Consider the following 19,197-nt stretch of genomic DNA (forward strand, 5'->3'; position numbering starts at 1 on the left):
ACTGAGCCAGCCTGCTCCAGTCAAACCAGAACGTTCACTCATGCTGCTTAACATTGTTAACAGCTTGTTGGCAGTGGGACCTCTTGCTCGGAAGAGTCTGGAACCAGGGACTGGAGGACATTGAGGAAGTGCTGCAGGCTAAGGTAAGTTAAACTTTAATGTTTTCTTTGTCAAATTTATTTTTAAAGTTATGCTCGTATAGTGCCCTCTCACCCATTTTTGTATGTCACCAACCACCACCCCTGAATTTTTTTTCCTAGTTTCCCAAATGCTTCTCTAAACTCCAGCTTTCACACTATGGTCCACTCTCCACCTACTCTTTTTGTGTAATGCCCTAGCAAGTTCAGTTTCTAGCTCTATCAAACTCAACCTACATTTTTCATCTCTACCCACTTCATTTTTCTGCTATCTTCTGAATAGACGACTCATCACCATTTATCTAGGAAAGTAAGATGGCAAGACTTGCCCAGAATGTGCTATCTTTCAGAGAGAGTGATGCCATAATGGAGTAGAAGTCTATGAAGTACATTATCCAGATGTCTAGAAGAATTGCAATACCCAAGAAGCCTAGCTTCTGATCAGAGAAGTCCCCCAGAGATGGCGAAGATCGGGAAAAGATGGCATTCAAAGAAGATCTGTATTCTTTAACTAGATGGCGTACAGCTGGGATTAGTTTTCTAGCTATACTCTGTAGAGAAACCTCAACAGTAGGCACTGCTCATGACAATACTGACTCATCCAAGGTCAAGAGAAGAATCAATTGAGCACAAAATGAAGATCATCTGATTAAAGATCTCTTCTCAACACCTAGTGTGATGACCAGTAGCTAGCTTTGGGTTCACTCATTAAAATATACTTGCTCAAATTATCCTTCTAAATCCTCACCAATTTCTTCATCCGTCAGCTCCCTTCTCTCTCAACATTCCATCAACGTGCTTTTTTCCTTCACTATCCCTTTCACACAATGACCCTATTCCCCACCTCGTGATTTCTTTCTGCACCAGCTTGTGGTCTCCACATTCTCCCTTACCCTCACCTAGATAAAGAATCGTTACACACCTTCTCCTCTCAACACTAGTACTATCGAAGACAAAAACGTTCTACATTATTATTTATTATTATTATTATTTATGAAGCTTGTAAAGCGCACGACTACCCCCAGAGGGGGTGTCCCGGCGCTGTAGACTGCCGACTTGGAAAAGAGAAGCACTTTAAGAGATGGAGAACAACCAATTTTTCAATTTACTACGAAAGAGAGATTCAGAGGGAATAAACCTAAGATCAAGTGGGAGGCTGTTCCAGAGTTTAGCAGTCATTACAGTGAATGCTCTACCGCCCATTCTGGAGCGGCGGAAGCGAGGAACAATCAAGAGACGTAGGTTGTTCGACCGCAAGGATCTGACCGATTGGGATAGTACAAGTCTCTTTCTCAAGTATCCCGGGCCCGACCCATTAAGGGCCCGAAAAGCAAGAGTCAGCATCTTGAACGGAATGCGACGGGAAATAGGAAGCCAATGTAGCTTCTTACGGTAGGATGCGACCGACTGACGGTAGGGGATATTGCCTATCAGTCTCGCCGCCGCATTCTGGACGATCTGTAGACGTTCAATTTGGTACAAGGGGGCACCGGCATAGAGACTGTTTGCATAATCCAAATGTGACGTGATCAGGGCGTGGATGACAGTTCTACGGGCATCCAGAGGAAGGTACGGAAAGATCTTTCTAATCATACGCAGTTTCCCGAAACATGCTGCCGTGACCTTATTAATTTGAGCTTTACAGGAAAGAGCGTTGTCGAATTGAAAGCCCAGATTACGAGCTGTTTGGACAGGAGTAGGAGGAGGATTGAGCACAGTCGGCCACCACAGAATAGCAGGTAGGGTAGTTTTCTGATTAAAAAATAAGACCTCCGTCTTATCAGTGTTGAGCCCGAGATGATTGGAGGTCATCCAGGAGCATATGTTGCCAAGACAATGGCGAAAACTGGTGAAGCTGGAGTCAGAGGTATCTCTAAAGGAAAACACAAGCTGAGTATCATCAGCATAAGAGATCACTCTGACCCCCCAGGACTCCACCACCTTAGCTAGTGGGGCAAGATACACGTTAAAAAACAGGGGGCTCAGCGCAGAGCCCTGAGGCACGCCACAAAGGAGGGGTTTACCCTCCGATTCAAAAGGTTTGAGAAGAACCTTCTGAGTTCGTCCTTTGAGAAAGGAGCCAATCCAAGACAGAACGGCGCCACCCAATCCAATCTGCCTCAGACGATCCAATAGTATCTCGTGGGATACCGTATCAAAAGCGGCGGATAGGTAGAGGAGGACCAGCATGGCCTCCTCGCCCCTATCCACACACTCCTGGATCGTCTCAGAGACCTCTAAAAGAGCAGTCTCGGTACTAAAACCATTCTGAATGCAAAGTCCTGAAAGAGAAATCTGCCTTTGCCACTGGGTTCCTAAATGACTTACTAAAACCTTTTTACTTTCATTGATTTGTGCATGGTAGTTGTGTTTCCTACCTGCATTCCTTACTGCTGTTTTACCATTCCCCCTCTACCGTTCACTCCCCATAAAACGTGTGTACGCGCTAATAACTAATATTATTGTGTAATCTCATGTTTTCTTCTCCTATGTCTATACTTGGCTATGTAATTATGTAACCTGTAACTCGCTGACACTCATGTAAAGCGCTCTGATACCTCCAGGTCTAGCCAGTGCTATATAAAACTCTTCAAATAAATCAAATAAAGTAGTGCATAATAACTGCTAAATCAGAAAAGTGAGTGACAAATGGCCAAAGCGGGTATAGTACCTGTGTCCATGTCTGTGCCCTTGGCACAGGCCACCAGGGCCCCCATGCTTGGCTGTGAGGTCATGCCAGACATGGAGTCCACGGCCACGTCTACTATGTCAGCTCCCGCAGCAGCGCAGGCCAGCATGGAGGCCACACCAGCTCCAGCTGTGTCGTGGGTGTGCACATGGATTGGCACATCAGGAAAGCGGTCTCGTAGTGCACGGATCAGCATGTCGGAGGACTGAGGCTTCAGCAGGCCTGCCATGTCCTGCAAAAGCAAAGGGAAGAGCAGCATTTTTTTATCTTGCTTCACACAACTCTTTTCTCTCTAGTATTCTACTTTTTTATGACAATTTCATCGCTCACCTTTACCATATCTTAATTATAAGAAATCCAACATATTCAGTTATTTTTATAATGTAATACATGACTCAAGAATATCATATTTTGTCATTTGCATATGATTAACAGGAGAGTGGGCAATTGTATTCCTTACATGCAATTGCAAACTGACAAAACAGTAGGTGACACATAAGCAAATGGAGGGCCATCTCAATACCTTGATGCACAGAATGTGAGTTCCTGCCTTCATCAGTTCGTCTGCGAGTTTAATGTAATAATCCAGAGAGTACTTGGTACGGGTGGGGTCTGCCACATCACCAGTGTAGGAGATTGCAGCTTCCACCACGCCCCCGGCCTTCCCAGCCGCTTCCATTCCCAAGATCATGTTCGGCAGGTAGTTCAAAGAGTCGAAGACACGGAAGATGTCCATGCCATTCTCCTTGGCCACTTCGCAGAACCTGGACAACGAGGGGAAACGGAAAATGTATAACTTCTTTGTCGTCTCATGACCCCTTTACCAAGCCATACTGCAACATATTACAAAATCAGACAGACATGGTCTGTGTTGGAAACCTCGAACCGCCTGGATAATCACCCCTCAAATAAGACTTGTGATGCCATACTAAGAAAAGGCTGTGAAGTAGACAGATCTCAAATAACACATGGAGAAACCCTATAATAGACATTCATGTATCAACTGTTGTAAACGTACTGTACCACCAAAAACCTAGAAGAAACATTTAAACATCAGGTGACAAACAAGCAATCACAGGTTAAGAGTTAGAAACATTTACTCAATGAGAATCACACACAGTTAGTAAATGTCAATTTCAAAAGATGCAATCACAGGTTGATACTGTAAGCATTACACAAACTCTCAAAGCAAACTCCACAGAGTTCCAAAAAAAACCATTACACAGAGTCTAATTGCAAGTGTGACACATTCCCAGAGAAAGACATCCAATCAATATAACTTCAAGTCAAGGGCAAACATTCATACACAAAGCCTTTTAAAACCCAAGGAACCAAAGGACAAGGCAATAGCAAATAACCCCTGGGTGTGATTGAGGATGTAAAAGCTCTACTTTAAAGACTTCCTAGTTTGCTTTTTGAGGTTGGACAACAAGGCGGCACACCCGTATTCTGTAATAAAAGGCGAAAGGAAGGGCTGTGGGACAAGAGGTGAACTATTTGGGAAACGAATTAAGAACGATAGCTGCAGGTGAAAATGTACTCTTTGGCATGGTAAGTGGTGTAGGAAGGGGGTGCAGTGGGTGCGGGCCGCCCCAGGTGTCATCCCTGATGGGGGTGACAAAATGGCAAAAATATGTGTTTTAAACACATTTTTGCCATTTTGTCAAGCCGGGGGTGACAAGAAATTTTCCGCACCAGGTACCAACTTGACCTTGCTACGCCACTGGGCATGGTGGCTTTCACACCATTTAAAACAGTGTCTCTGAATCCCCAAAAAGCTATGCAGAGAGCGGACATGCCAATCACGAGTTTACTTCCCGCTGAAGTAGTTGGTTGGAGAGTTGTGGTTCATGGTCTCGGTAAAAGAACAAGGGGTCGAAGGTTCTTCCATAATCGCGTGATCCTTGATGACAAACTACATCCAGCGACATCGCTGTCCATTTCATGTTCCTTTGGATTGTTGTATGCTACTGTATGCTACCAGCTGCGCCAGAGAGACCACATCTCATCAAATCCATCCCGCCAAGGAGGCCCTGACCACGGTAGACTCTGTGGCCTGATCCGCACACTTCTAATCCCTAATCCCTCAGACAGGGTTTGGCATCAGAGCCCCAACTAGAACTGGCCAGAGCAGTGAATCAAAGGTTACTCAGATAGGTAGTGGTGGTCTAAACAAGTCGCACATCCAGTTCTATCTAACAGTACAGGATTGTATGTGTTTTGATACAAAAGATATAGAGATTACGGTGCCAATCAAGGTAACAGTCATCCCACTACCAAGGATGTGAAGTCAACAGGTACAAGGATACTTGATGTAAAGTATTTTATGGATAAGTTGTACCTCGGCACTCTACTAATTTTTGTTATCAGAAGTGGTGATTTTTTATTTATTTTTATGAAAGTTCTATTCCGACTAAATGTGTCTAGATCAGGTTACAAAAAACAGCTCATACATGAAATGACATCATAAACGCATATTCCAAAATCCAAAAAGAGAACATCTAGAAATTAGATGTTTTGTCTTGCTCTATTTAATATTGCTTCACTTGAGAATATTTTGTGGTATCAGGTGCAATATAGCTCTTCCCATTTATATAAAAAAAATTCAAAAACACAATGTACATAAGATTTCAATAGTACATGTAGTACATAGGAAGTCAGCAATGTATGTGATATTCGTAACCAATTAACATTTTTACTGAAACTTTTTTTTGGCACTACAAAAGAAAAGACATGTTGACGGCCTCGTTGGGGGTCCTGGTCCTAGGGCCCTCCAAATCGTGATGGTCATAGAAACATCCAATGACAGCCGACACGTGTTTCGTTACTTGTTATGTAACTTTTCAAAGCTCACTCCTGATGGCTTGTAGTGGTAGGTATGTTTTCTTTCCTGTATGATGGCTCTATACGATAAATAGCTGATAGTTAGTAGATCACTAGGACAGCCTCTTCAGAGTGTAAGGGATGCCATATAGTACATATCGAAATAAAATAGACCCCGTCCGGTGATCTGGTGCAAAGGTCAGTCAGGTTCCGCCCTGTATTGGACTTCTGAGACACCCAGTGACAGTGATTTCTGGCAGGAAACTCCCTGTTCTCCTCAATTTAACAGTAGCGCAGAGAGTGTCGGTTGAAGTTCACCACACAAGGACTATGATAGGTCCTTGGTAATAAAAGGATCATTGTGAGGCGTGTCCGGGGCAATCTTTTGATATGGGCGGCGGCCATAATCATAATCCTAGTGTGCTGAACTTCACCCGACAATATTTTCAAGTGAAGCAATATTAAATAGAACAAGACAAAACATCTAATTTCTGGATGTTCTCTTTTTTGATTTTGGAATATGCATTTATGATGTCCTTTCATGTATGAGCTGTTTTTTGTAACATGATCTAGAAAAATTTCGTTGGAATAGAACTTTCATAAAAATAAATAAAAAAATCAACACTTGTGATAACCAAAATTAGTAGAGTGCCGAGGTACAACTTATCCATAAAGTGAATCAAAGGTACACGGCCATGCATGTACATTTAAAAATAAAATATGTAACAACTAAAAAAAAAACACGATCGCCTTCGGTTACACTCTTAAACGCCGCCTTATTTGAGCGTGCTAATATACAAACTAACCGCCCCCCCAAACCACCACCACAGTCTGTGGTGGTGGTAAAAACTGTCCACACACTTTTAACCTAAAGCTGCAGAAGGTCTCTTGCACTCTATCGAATAAACACATTTAGGTTGCATAGTACCAATGACAACACAGAAAAAAAGGAGTGCAGAAGAAACAAGTTTTGCTCCATAGCAGGAAATATCAATGACCATACAATAGACCAGGAACCTTCCGGCATTGAATTTAATAACCGCTTGTTCGCTCCACATGTGCAAGAAGGCCAATCTCCGCATGAACAGCAGGTACTCACTTGAAGACTGCGTTGTCCGGGTAGTTGGTGTATCCAACGGCATTGGCTCCTCGGAGCAGCATCTGGAATGGTATGTTGGGGATCAGATCTCTCAGCTCCTGCAGGCGACGCCACGGGCACTCGTACAGGAACCTCATTGCGACATCAAAGGTGGCACCTAGCACAAAAACGCCAAAGGAGTCAATCAGAAGGGGAGGGGCTAAAATCACTAGCATCAAGAAAGATGTTGAGCACTAACAGCACTTGATCAACATTGAGGTATCTCGCACCCTCTCCTGTTCACCCCAGCCAATACCTCGAATGGCCTTGAATCAAGCATGACGATTATGCTACTAGTCGGTTGCCCCCGACCTTTAAACCTTTTTACATCTGCTCGTGGTTCACCATATTGTATTGCATTTTCTGCAGGTTCGTAAATACCATTAGTGGACTTCAAAACACTGAATCGGTATAATTATTGAACGTTAAAGTACCTACCACTTATCTTCCTCCTTCCAATGTCTCAGCTATCTGAAGATAATGAATCGAAAATCTTTTGGAATAGACTAATTCAGAGCACCTTCTCTCTCTAACAATGGAAATATTGAGTAAAACATGTCGATAACTCCGGCTGAGCTGCCGCCACTAGCAGATTTCCAATAAACCCATTGCTCTTTATAGCGGGGTTGCAATCCTTCTCGTTTTCCCACATGTAGTCGAAGAATGGCTGCCATGTGTAAACAAAAAGAGCATTTCACCTTGCCTGGTGTACACAACTTTTCTTCGCAAGCCTGAGTTACTGGTTCATTTATGAAAACATTAACAAAAAGAAAAGTACACTAACTGCATGACAATTATAACTGCAACCAGTTTACATTCAAAAGGCTCCACACACTCACAAGGGATAACATTACTTTTATGCTGACCGTTAATCTTAGCCCCTAGGCTTTATTTCACGGTCATCTTTTTGCATAGCCCACCTGCCAGCTGGGCTTGAACTGCTGCAAAAATGTATTCTGGGCCTTTTAGTGGCAGCATCACGCACAAATACTTCATAGGCGACCCAGTCTCTTCCCAGTGTACGACGTATGTATGTTTTGGTGACTGGCTAAGGAGTCAGCAGCAGGACACTGATAATGGGGCACAGCATACAAATTTAGGACATCTGAGTCACCATAAAGTTTACTTTATCCTATTATAACACCCTAGCTCTTTCCTACCCTCAACTATGTATGTGTGTTCTGCAGCAAATGGGTAAGAGGACAGTGTTTTGCTTTGCTTGTTGGCAAACCACACTGGATTGTGAAAGTAACACCCTGTTGTAAGACGAACAAGGTATCGGGATGTTGACATGGACCTCGTCTTACATAAGGTTATACTCGCTCAGTCCAAATGGTAAATATGGGGTTCTTGACTCTTCTAACGGCCACCACAGGCCACACATCAACCCTCCAGGACATTATTCCCTCTCAGAATTCCAGACACCAGCTCCGACATAGAGGAAATAGGGACATACAGGATGCTACAGGGATCCTCATGTATGAAATAGGCTGTCCCCAAGGCTAGTGACAGTCCCTATACATCAGAAGTAGCAGGACTGAGGCTACAAAGACTAAAGTTAGGAATACCACCTCACGCAAACGGGCACCTTGTGTTTGGCCAGGCCCCTGCTGATCGCTCTTTGCACACTGCAGTCACTATTGGTTCGGGCTCTTCGCCTATACTTGAACATGCCACAACTACGACTCGCTCTGTGCGTTCCAGAGGTATACATCATGCCACAATGCTGTGAATGGGTGCTAGGGAGGTATGCAAACACACAAACAAAAGCAAGTACTGAAAACACCAGCACGGCACAGATGAAGTTGAAGTTGTAGTTGTGGTATGTGAATCCTGTTCTGGCCAAATGCCAGCAAGGGGTACACAGCTGGACTTAAAAGGGAGATTTTAAAGCTGGCTTTGCTCGGACGTTCGCCGTTCAGCCAACAATGATGGGGTTGCACAATTACGCATACTTGTGTTGCACGATTGAGTGTTCTAGGGGATACTCTGCACTATCCCTTCTATAACCACTCAATTCTTGTCCCCCTGCAGTCCTTATCCCTCACACGCTGTCCTTTCCACTTCGTTCATTTATGTGCTTAAACACTGATCTAGCCATTAACCCATTCATGAATTCAATCATTCATTAATGCAATCAATCATATATCCATTCATCCAACCCCTGAATCAATCTCACATTCATTAATCAATCCATACACACAACCGCACGTGCAATCAATGAAGAAGCAATTTAATTTAGAAGCCAGACCTAATGGCCTTGGCTGTACTTGATCTAAATATAGGGTGCAGCATCGCTAGAGGTGTTTGCTTGGGGGAATACTCACTGGATTAACCAACGGACTGCAGGGTCCAGGAGCCTCTTCTCCACCCCACCTGAGGCGCATCAGCCCCTTCAACCAGCCTCTATTTAATGCCTCGCTGCACCCGCTGTGCGGGTGCCGCATCGCTGGAGGTGTTTGCTTGGGGGAATACTTGCCGGATTAACCAACGGACTGCAGGGTCCAGGAGCCTCTTCTCCACCCCACCTGAGGCGCATCAGCCCCTACTGCTAGCCTCTATTTAACGCCTTGCGGCACCCTCTGCAAGAAACGCGCACGCCTGGCAAAGCCCAGGCCAAGGCGGGCCCGTTTGAGCCAGTTGGCGACCGGAGGAAGCCAGGCCGCCCCCCCTCTAACGATTCATCCTCAAAAGGTTGGCCCCTTGCCCTGTAAGTACTTATTAAGCATTACCAGTTCATATCTTGCCATATTGACTAAGCAATGTCCGGGCGTGAAGGAAAGGCGAAGAAAGCTATAGGGGGTGGCTACGTAGCCTTGACTCTTGACCAACGTATAACGAGGACTACGTCTGTTTTGGCACACGAGATAACCATCACAGAGCTTTGTCTCTTACTGGATTCAGTTTTTGCTAAACGATCATCACTAGGGAGCCTGACGTATGCATGCACACCGGAACAGCTTCCACAAACTGCTCTCGTTTCTGTGTCCTTGAGTAAGAGCAATAGTCAATCAACTCAAGACCCAGGTATTATTCCTCTGGTCGGAGAGTCTTGCAATTTTTCGCAAACTACTAAAAAACCCAAATAGTGGCATAGCTACACGCAGCATGGAGGCCCCAAAGATCTTTTACACACCCCTTGGAGCATACGCAGGTGGCAGCCCCCAAGAGGAAGCGAGGAGGTGCCCCATAGAGGAGGAAAAAGCCGAAGATTCCGAAACTCAATAAGACCACCGATTTGGCAAATGTAAATGCAGAGTCCTTAATTACTGAAAACCCCCAGGAGATGTCGCTTGCTACAAACAGTATGAATGCAGCTGCCATTGCAGACACATTGCCTCAGTTGGAAGAGGGTTTTTTGGCTAAAAGTAGTTGGCCTTATAATATCGTCTTTGCAGCCCCTATTAGAAAGATTATTGTGAATTGAGAATAGGCTAGAAAAATGTGAAGAACTTACAATGTCTAGTCTGGGATGCATTAAGAACAAAATGGCGAACTGCGGCCAAGCCCACGAACCTGCGAAGAATGGGCCACAGAGTATTTCTGTAACTAATTCCCTATTGTCCCACAGTTCTGCCCCAAAACCAATGGACCCTACAACGTGTAGGAATGAAGTAGCTAGTACGAGCACCATAGCTGGTCCAGAGGTACAGCAAAATCTGGCCCGCAATCATGGAGAAAGAGAAGCCCAACAACTGCAGGGAGAGGGTCAGACGCAAAAAGCAAATGTAGCCTTCAAGGAGAACTATATTGGCAATGATCCGAAGAATATCCTCCCCCACCTAGATCTACCCCCTGACTGTTCACCCTATGTTGTTGTTTTGGCTGGGGTTCCAGAACTGGAAACTGGCAGAGCTGAATCTTACGTTGAATTAAAGAACAAAACGATCCATTGGCTGAATAAAAATAGACCTCTTCCGCCAAACGTAGACTGTCAAATCTTGTTTGCCCGAAGAGTGAGCTGAGTAGGAGGTAGACCAAAAAATATAGCAGGGGATTGCATTGTTGTTAACTTTAAGGATAGTAGGGTGGTGGAATATGTTTGTGCGGGTTTTTCTAAAAATTTGAGATCCACCATTCAGACCCGGGATTTAAGTTATTTTTATACTCTCCCAAACCATTTGGTTAATATTGGCAACCACAGAGAGCAGAGTAAAGTGCATCCAGTCTGTTATGCAGAGTTATATAGAAGGGCTGGATAACACAGCGCTATCATCAAGCGTTCCACTCAGCAATAGATTCAGTGTACTAGATCAGGTGGATTGACTGTCACCTACTGATTCTTGCTCTCTGATTGCGATTAAGCCACCGTGTTATAAGGCTATGGGCTTGGGGTCGGGGTAATTAACCAACACTCTTTATTTAGCGATGTATTAGGACCTATTGAAAGTGGTAAAACATGTATAGCTAATGTAGGGGAGGAGATGGGGAATCCTATTGTTCCAACTAGAATAAATCTTGTAATCTATGATGCTGGACCATACCTCCTTGATCGTGCTCCATCCCCCATTAGCTCTGAATCTCCTGGAATGTCAGATAGCCGCAATTTGAGGGCAATTGTTGGGAGTGGTTTGCAAGTGCGAGTGGATGGTCTTAGAATTTTGTCTTGGAATATTGCGGGCCTCGTATCCAAATTAGACCTGCCCGATTGGGGTGACTACATTGACTCCCACGAGATCTGCCTATTTCAAGAAACTTGGGCTACAAGCAATCAATATAGAGTAGGGTTTGTGGCGTACTGCGAGGCGGCAGTGAAGGGCCCTAGGGGTAGACCATTGGGGGCCGATGTATATGGGTGGGATTGCACTTAGGTTGCAAGGTAAAGAGAGTAGAAACCCATTCTCCTGATATTATATGCATTGTTTTGACCCATAGAAATGTACCGAAATTAGCCATTATTAATATTTATTCACCGCCAGCCCAGCATGGTGGGATTTCTCCGACGCTAGACTGTTTGGTAAGCCTCCTTAATTCCTTTCCGGGGAATGCGTACTTTTTAATTGGTGGGGATTTTAATTGCCATTTTGAAACTCTCAATGGTCTTTTGAAACCTATCACCAGCGATGAGGATGCAACTTGGTCAATCCCGGCACCTAATACATACTGGATTAGTGGGTGGACCCCATTTGTCCTCAAACTAACTTCTCTTACCCTAACTTTTTCTTTGAGGGCTTGTAATGGGCCGTTTTTGGGTGACAATCCAGGGCGACCTACTTTTGAGAGACCTGGGCAGGCATCAGTTATTGATTACCTTCTAGTTAGCGTAGAGATTTGGCATAAAGTGGTAGAGTTTAGCGCCGACGCGCGCATTGAAAGTGATCATAATCCTTTGGTCGCATCGCTAGACTTCCACATGGGACTTATAGATCATGGTCCTGAAAACCCACTCAGTAATAACATAGTAGTTGCTGAAGGTGGGCGACACATTTGTTGGGCTACAATATACCAATCCCCGGAAACAATGTCAAACATGTATAATAGTATTATCCCTCTATTAGAGAAGACAAGCCTTATATCTGGAAATTTTACCAATTTAGGCCCCGATAATGATTTGGGGAAAATTCATCAGGATATGGTTTCAGTCCTGGTGGATTTTATTTTAGCAGTAAACCTGCTAAGAGTAATCACTGTAGTGATAAAAACCCCTGGTTCAGCAGGAACTGTAGGGAAGCAAAGCGAGCCCTGCTATCATCTCTCAAGGGGGGTGATAGCTTGTGTATTAGGGAAGCTAGGGCTGTTTTTAAGAAAACTCTCCTTAATGCAAAATCTGAATGGGAAACAGATAGATGGCAGGCTATTAAGTCTGCCTTGGATACAAAAGATACCAAAGGCTTTTGGAACTTGGTCCACACTGGAAAAATCGAGGGCAGGACCATTATTGAGCCAAATATCGATGAGGAAGCCTGACATCTATATTTTAAGGAGTTATATTCAAGTCAGTTTATTGGATCGAGTGCGAGTGAGATTACGGTGTGCTGCCCTACCCCTGATTCTTTATGGGATATACCCCCTTGTACCTTGGCTGAGGTACTATTTGCCCTAGCCAAGCTACTACCCAATAAAGCACCAGGATTAGATAGAATCCCTGGGGACCTGTACAAACTCGAACAGGTAGTGTGGGCTCCATATCTTCAATTACTTTTTAATGCAATTCTCTAAGGTCTCCCAGCCCCACTGACGTGGGCTGGTGCAGAGATCATCCCTATTTACAAAAAAGGGTCCCCCATTGAACCTGCCAATAGGCCTATTAGCCTTATTGACGTAACACAAAAAGTGTTTGCAAGGGTATTACTAGGAAGACTACAGGATTGGATGAAAGACCATGATGTTTTAACCCCGTTGCAAGCAGGCTTCAGAGTTAAAACTTCACCTATAGACCAACTGTTTAGGCTCCAGCTGATTTACTGGAAGCATGTAGTGCTGCAAGGTGGGAGGCTGTACCTTACCTTCGTGGACTTGAAATCAGCGTTTGACATGGTGGTCCGTGACCAGCTGTGGGGTATCTTGCTGGACATGGGAGTTCCACCATATCTTTGTTTTCAGCTCAAACGCCTTCATGAGGGCACATTTGCTAGAGTAAGTTATGGCAAGAATGGGCAACTAACGGCTCCTTTCCCCGTTGGTAAGGGGGTGCGGCAGGGCTGTGTGCTTGCGCCGACCCTCTTTTCCCTTTTCCTCAACGGGTTAATTGAAGACCTACTTGCCGTTAAGGATATAGACTCCCCTAAACTGGCACTCTGCAAATTCCCCGCACTAATGTTTGCAGATGACACCCTACTCCTCTCAAAATCATCAATGGGGATGCAGCAAGTGTTAAAGGAATTTAGCCAGTTTTGCAAAAAGAGGAACCTTGTGGTAAATATTAACAAAACAAAATATGTGGTCTTTAATGCCAATTCCACAAACTGCCCACACCCAATAATGGATGATGGACTTTTGGAGAGGGTCCATATTTTTGATTATTTGGGCCTCTCTTTGAACGACAAAATGGGGTGGGGTCCTCAAATCAATAAGGCCAACCTGAAGTTGACCCAGGCAATTGGGAGAATTTTAAAAGTTCAGAAGAGTTGTGTTCTAAAGATTTTAAGCCCACCGCTAGAAATCTACAAAGTACAAGCCAGGTCGGCTTCCCTATATGGGGCAGAATTGTGGGGGCACAGTCCATCTAACGCCCTCACTCTAACTGAAAACAATTTCATTAGACAAATTCTGGCTCTGCCAAAAAATACACCCCTAGAACCACTGAGGATGGATTTGGATATCCTCCCAATTACGGATCTAATTTCCTCACGCCCGTTGCTTTATTGGCGACGGCTGTGGAGTACTCCAGAGTTAAGCTATTATAGGGAGAAACTAAAAGTGATAATGTCATCACCGGGGGTAGGATACCCTGGCTGTCCTTTGTTAGGGATTCCTTTTGTGCAATGGGAAGGGAGGATCTATGGACTACTCCTGTAGAATCCTGTTTAGTTACTTCTAAAAAAACTTTGGCAAATGCAGTGAAGGAGTACAAATTGACTAGTATTTTGCAGGTAGCAAAACTCACAAGTTTAACATACAGGTTTTTTGACTTTAAGACACAATACAAATTTGAGCAGGTGTTAGACTCTATACAACCGCCACTAGCTAAAAAGTTGTTTTTGCAATTCAGATATGGGCCGCTTCCGCTTTATGCTATAACTAATAAGTGGGTAGGCGCAACCCATCGCCTATGTCCTGGGTGCCTAGTGGAGGAAGAAACAGTAATCCATGTAATGTTCTGCTCGGCATATAAAAAGGCTACGTCTAAATGGGTTATACAACTATGCAGAAACTTGGGCGTTAGGAACTATCGTGAATTCTTCAGGATCCTAAAATATGATACTGACCCGGTTTACGTTGTTGTAATCCCGAAATTTCTCTTTGCTATGTGGTCTAAACAAAGGTATTTACTAAAACCGGATCTGATTACAAGTAACACCTAGCTTCTTCTCTTTCACCCGTTCTGGTCACTCATTTTGTAATAACTAGGCCTGTAGCAGGTATTGGGAGCTAAATCTATGTGAGAGATAGAACTCCCTGCTTGCTGGCTGGTATATCGATCCTGTGTGAGTTATAAAGGGGTGGGCCCTCAAAACTCGTGGACCTGGGTCAATATGTAAGTACAAAGGTAGGGGTGGTCCAAGTTTGGTGAATTTAATTTTCAATCATTTCATGTTAATACATATCTACAATCACCACAATTGTATTTCGCTGTGTGTAACTTAACACAATAAAAGTAAAGTATGCAGTATTCAAAGTTAAATTGCATTTATTCCTGTAGAGGTGTACTCATTATACTTGTTGCTGCATGTAATTACGTTGAAACCATCAACATATTATCAATGTAATTGTGAGATCATTACATAAATAGTGCTCTCAGTGAGAAAGGGAAAGGGAGTGAAGAGTATGTGAAGGACTGGGTAAAGGTGGTGTGACATTAGAACATCACATTCAAATCAAAAACGCCTTTACAATCAAGGTAGTGTAAGTGTTCCCAAAACACATCACACATAGGTTAGATTGATTCGTTTTGTTGGATCCTATGGCGTGTAGGGTTGGCGTAGTCTACGTTTCGACCCCCAAGTACGTTTAAGGGTTATTCTTGCCTCATGTTGGGGTCTTCATCAGGACATAAAGGAGAGCCTGCAAAACATGGCATTGCCTGATATTAGTTAACTATGTGGTGAACTGGCACTCTAATATAAACTGGATGTAGGGATTACCTACATGAAAAATGACGGACGGCGAATCTTACGTCGCGTCTTGGCGTGCTCCTTACGTTTCTGAAATAAAGTACAATGTGGGGAGAGCTTTTGACGGGAATGCTTTGGGCTGATTAACCAACTGGCAATGGAATACTGTGGAGCGGAGACTTACTAAGGTATGACTCCTCTTGAATGGAGTATTGGGTATCATTAAATCTTCATTTTGTAGGCTTCTCTGTGCACCGCGCACCGTTCTAGAGGGGTCAAGAGAATAATCGGAATCAAGATCTCTGACAAAAGATTGTATATAGCACGTTAAATGCTACTGTGTTGGAGACCTTAAAAAGTCGAATTAAAAGCAAGCCAGCAGGGGGGCAAGTGGAATGGTAAAACAAGATCGCAGGGCGGCATGTATTATGGTAAACATCTTGTCATGTCCGCCTTTGTTTTACTCGTGGTTGTGGGCGATTGTGTTAAAAAATGTTTTAGCTCAAATGGGTCACATGCGGATTCTGTTATAAAAGCGGGGTTTTAACTCAATCGGGTCCCTGCAGAAAGTATCGACTGAATCTGGGGCATTCTCATACCTTGGTCAGCGCGGGGCTGCAGCAGTCAGCGCGCGTCGCTCCCTCCGTGGTTATGGGGATGCTCGCGGTGCCGCCGCTAGATGCTAAGAGCAAAAAGGGCTCGGCTCAGACAGCCAATCAGCGGCTTCCAAAAAGACAATGGAGGGTGGGCAGGAGAGGCTGTAGCAAGCAGACGGACAATGGAGGCAGGGTAGGCAGGGCTGGGGTCAAGCTCAGGGAGAGTGGGCGGGAGGTCCCGGGGGAGCAAATGGACAGAGGGTTGGGAGGCTGAGGAAAGCACACAGACTATGGAGGGAGGGTGGGCTGGAAGGACTAGGGAAGGAACACAGGGGTGACAATTACATGAGGGATACAGATGAAAAAAAAACACATGCACTTGCTTAAACAAAAAGAAAAAGTAGCGCCAGAAACACTGAACAATTGAAGGGCACAGTAATGCGTCCATGCTCCAGGGAGGAACAAACGCACAAAGAGGAGGGAAGCCTAAAGAAGCTGACAAATGAGAAGCAAGTACATGAGAGTGACTATGAGTGACATGAGTGACTATGAAGCCAACCAAGGGTAAGCAAGAGGCAGCATCTAAGCCCCCCTGTAAGGTAACAATAGGTCTCGGAAAAGGCACTGCATGCATGGTCTTAGGAGACAGCTCAAAAGAGTACACTGCCACCATCACTTTACGTCTGGAACCCACTTAATAAATAGGAGTTTTATGTCGAACTAGAGGTTACGCTAGCTCACTGGCGTAGCTAGGGGAGGGGGGGGGGGGGGGGACCGCCCCAGGCGGCACTACTTAGTGGGCGGCCGCGCGGCACTGGTGCAGTCCTACGAAGTATCACGCAGCATGCGATAGACTAATGCATTTCAATGTGGAACGCCGCATTACCGCACTGAAATGCATTGTCACGCATATGCTGTGTGTTGGCTGTCACAGCAAGCACTGATTAAAACTTAGAGTCTGTGGCTTGCCCGTGACTCGGTTGCACAGGCTGCTCCAGCAGGCTTGAGGCACCCAGCTGAACTAAAGCTGCTAGCAGCCTCACTCAACTGTTACAATGTTTTATTAATGGTGATCCAATCCCGCGGATCATGGCAGCCTGACATCGACGCAGGGACGTCACATCCTGCTACTGGAGCGAGTGGAGTTTAAGAGAGCCAATAAAGACGGCCAGCTACTTTATCCTGGCCGGAGGTCGGTCTGTATTGATGGCCGGAGGGAAAGCAACATAATATCGTGACTCAGGCCTGAGGCTGCCTTCAGCCAGCTGTAGTCCTCAGACATCGCGGCCTGGAGGCCAACTTGAATTGCCACGACCGGCGGTGGCTACAGCCTGCCTTCAGCCATCTGTACACCAAAGTCTACCTGCAATTATAGAGCACGAAAGTCCAGAAATAGTTCAAGAACAGACGTACGAGCCCAGAACCAATCTACTGCTTCTGAAGGTGTACAGTGGACTCTTGAGCAGGCATTTGATGGTAAGATAATTTTTTCTTAAGTTGATATGGTGACGTGCATAGTAAGATGTGCTCACCTATTACTTTGCAAGGGAAAGGTTGCTGTTTTTCCAGAATAGAAATCCCAAATAGTGACTGTTTCTTAAATTCGTGTAAAGCAATATCTGTATTATATTTTACTACCTTTCTGCTTTTCCATTCACAATCCTGAAGCATTATAGCATTGAAAATCGTAACCTGCATTAGAGTCGTTTGCCAATATAACTTGAAAGGTAATTCTTGCTAAATACATGCACAAGAAACTATTTCAAACAAACAGTGCACATTATATTTTATTGCCCAGCATCAGTCTACAGACCTGCAGGTACCGAAACTAACTTTCTCTCGAGTGCTGCTCTCTTTGATACTCTCTCTGTGATTGACGGTCATGAAGTGCTGACAGCTCTTACTTGTTTATGTGCTATAGTACATATTTGATATGATTCCCACATCTTCATTTCTGGATTTTGCTTGTGGGAAAGTGTCACTCAAAGTTGTTGAAATGTCACTCATATTTACACTGAAATTATAAAAATGTCACACATTCTAATCTGGAACCTTGGCAGCTATGCTGGTGGCCTGTTGCGCCGGCCTTTATCATTTATTTGGGGAGTGTCAGTGTCCCCAAACAAATGATAAAGGCCGCCGCAACGGGCCGCCAATGCTGCGCGGCCGCCGGCCCATTTCTTGAAGTGCATGGTCGCAACTGCTGGCTGCAGCGCGTGCATGCACGCACCCACCACCACCACCGAGCGGGTCTCTCGGACCTCTTTCAAGTGCTCGCCGTCCTTTTTCTCAGCCACACCCCAGGGGGGGGCAATCTGAGGGACACAAGCTCTAGCTACCCCTCTGCGCTAGCTGCGCCCCTCCAATTCACAGAACACGTGCTGGACTGTAGAATCATAAGGGGCAGGACTAGACTTCAGGGCACACGCCAGATCAGCCTGGTACCTGGGCCAAAGAAAACTCAGGATACCTATTTCACAGGCAGTCGGGTCACTGAGAGCATCGGTACACTCTTGTTTAAAATGCAGGGAACATTTGCATTGAAACGGATATAATAAAAGAAGGCGAATAAAGCTAACCATTGGATCAAATTTGAACAATGAGTGACAGTTTCAGTTCATATACCTGCCGTTTGTGTGGCAACTGACAGAGGAAAGAGACCACCTCATGACATTTAAAGGAAATTGCTTAGTCTCCATGTTTTTGTAAAGGATACGCGAATGCAGTCACTTGCCTTAGAAGAGGGTTTGAAAACGCTGGCTTCAAATCCAATGGAAATACCAGCAGAGGGATATCATACTGAAGGAACAGGAGTGCAGTAGGTCACAAAAAACTCTATGCAGCTCACAATCATACATACTCCTTAAGATCAACACAGACTAACGAATGTTTAAGAGAATGCACTAACATCGAGGGTACCGTTGGCATCGAAGGCTTACGTCATCACAATAGATGTCGACCAGGGATGTGGAAACAAAAAAGGGGGAGAAGGAGGTTAAACCAGACCAGGTCGGCCTCCAGTCAGTATATGCAATACAGGAACCCTATGTGAAGGGTCCAGAGACCTGGTAGGTGTTGTATGGTTACTGCTTACTAAGTC

The 19,197-nt window shown here is 44.7% G+C and overlaps 1 protein-coding gene across 2 annotated transcripts in view; it reads right to left on the reverse strand.

The window, feature by feature from the left end:
* PC (pyruvate carboxylase) overlaps positions 1–19,197 on the reverse strand; it is a 2,223,386-nt gene that overhangs the window by 77,504 nt on the left and 2,126,685 nt on the right. For both annotated transcript variants that reach the window (XM_086938550.1, XM_086938549.1), the window contains 3 exons: positions 6,749–6,905; positions 3,350–3,590; positions 2,809–3,058 (listed from right to left, as the gene is read on the reverse strand). In XM_086938550.1, coding sequence (XP_086794676.1) covers positions 2,809–3,058; positions 3,350–3,590; positions 6,749–6,905 — 648 coding nt within the window. The remainder of the gene's footprint in view (positions 1–2,808; positions 3,059–3,349; positions 3,591–6,748; positions 6,906–19,197) is intronic.

The sequence above is a fragment of the Lissotriton vulgaris genome, chromosome 9 (genome assembly GCF_964263255.1).
Source record: "Lissotriton vulgaris chromosome 9, aLisVul1.2, whole genome shotgun sequence".
Lineage (NCBI taxonomy): Eukaryota > Metazoa > Chordata > Amphibia > Caudata > Salamandridae > Lissotriton > Lissotriton vulgaris.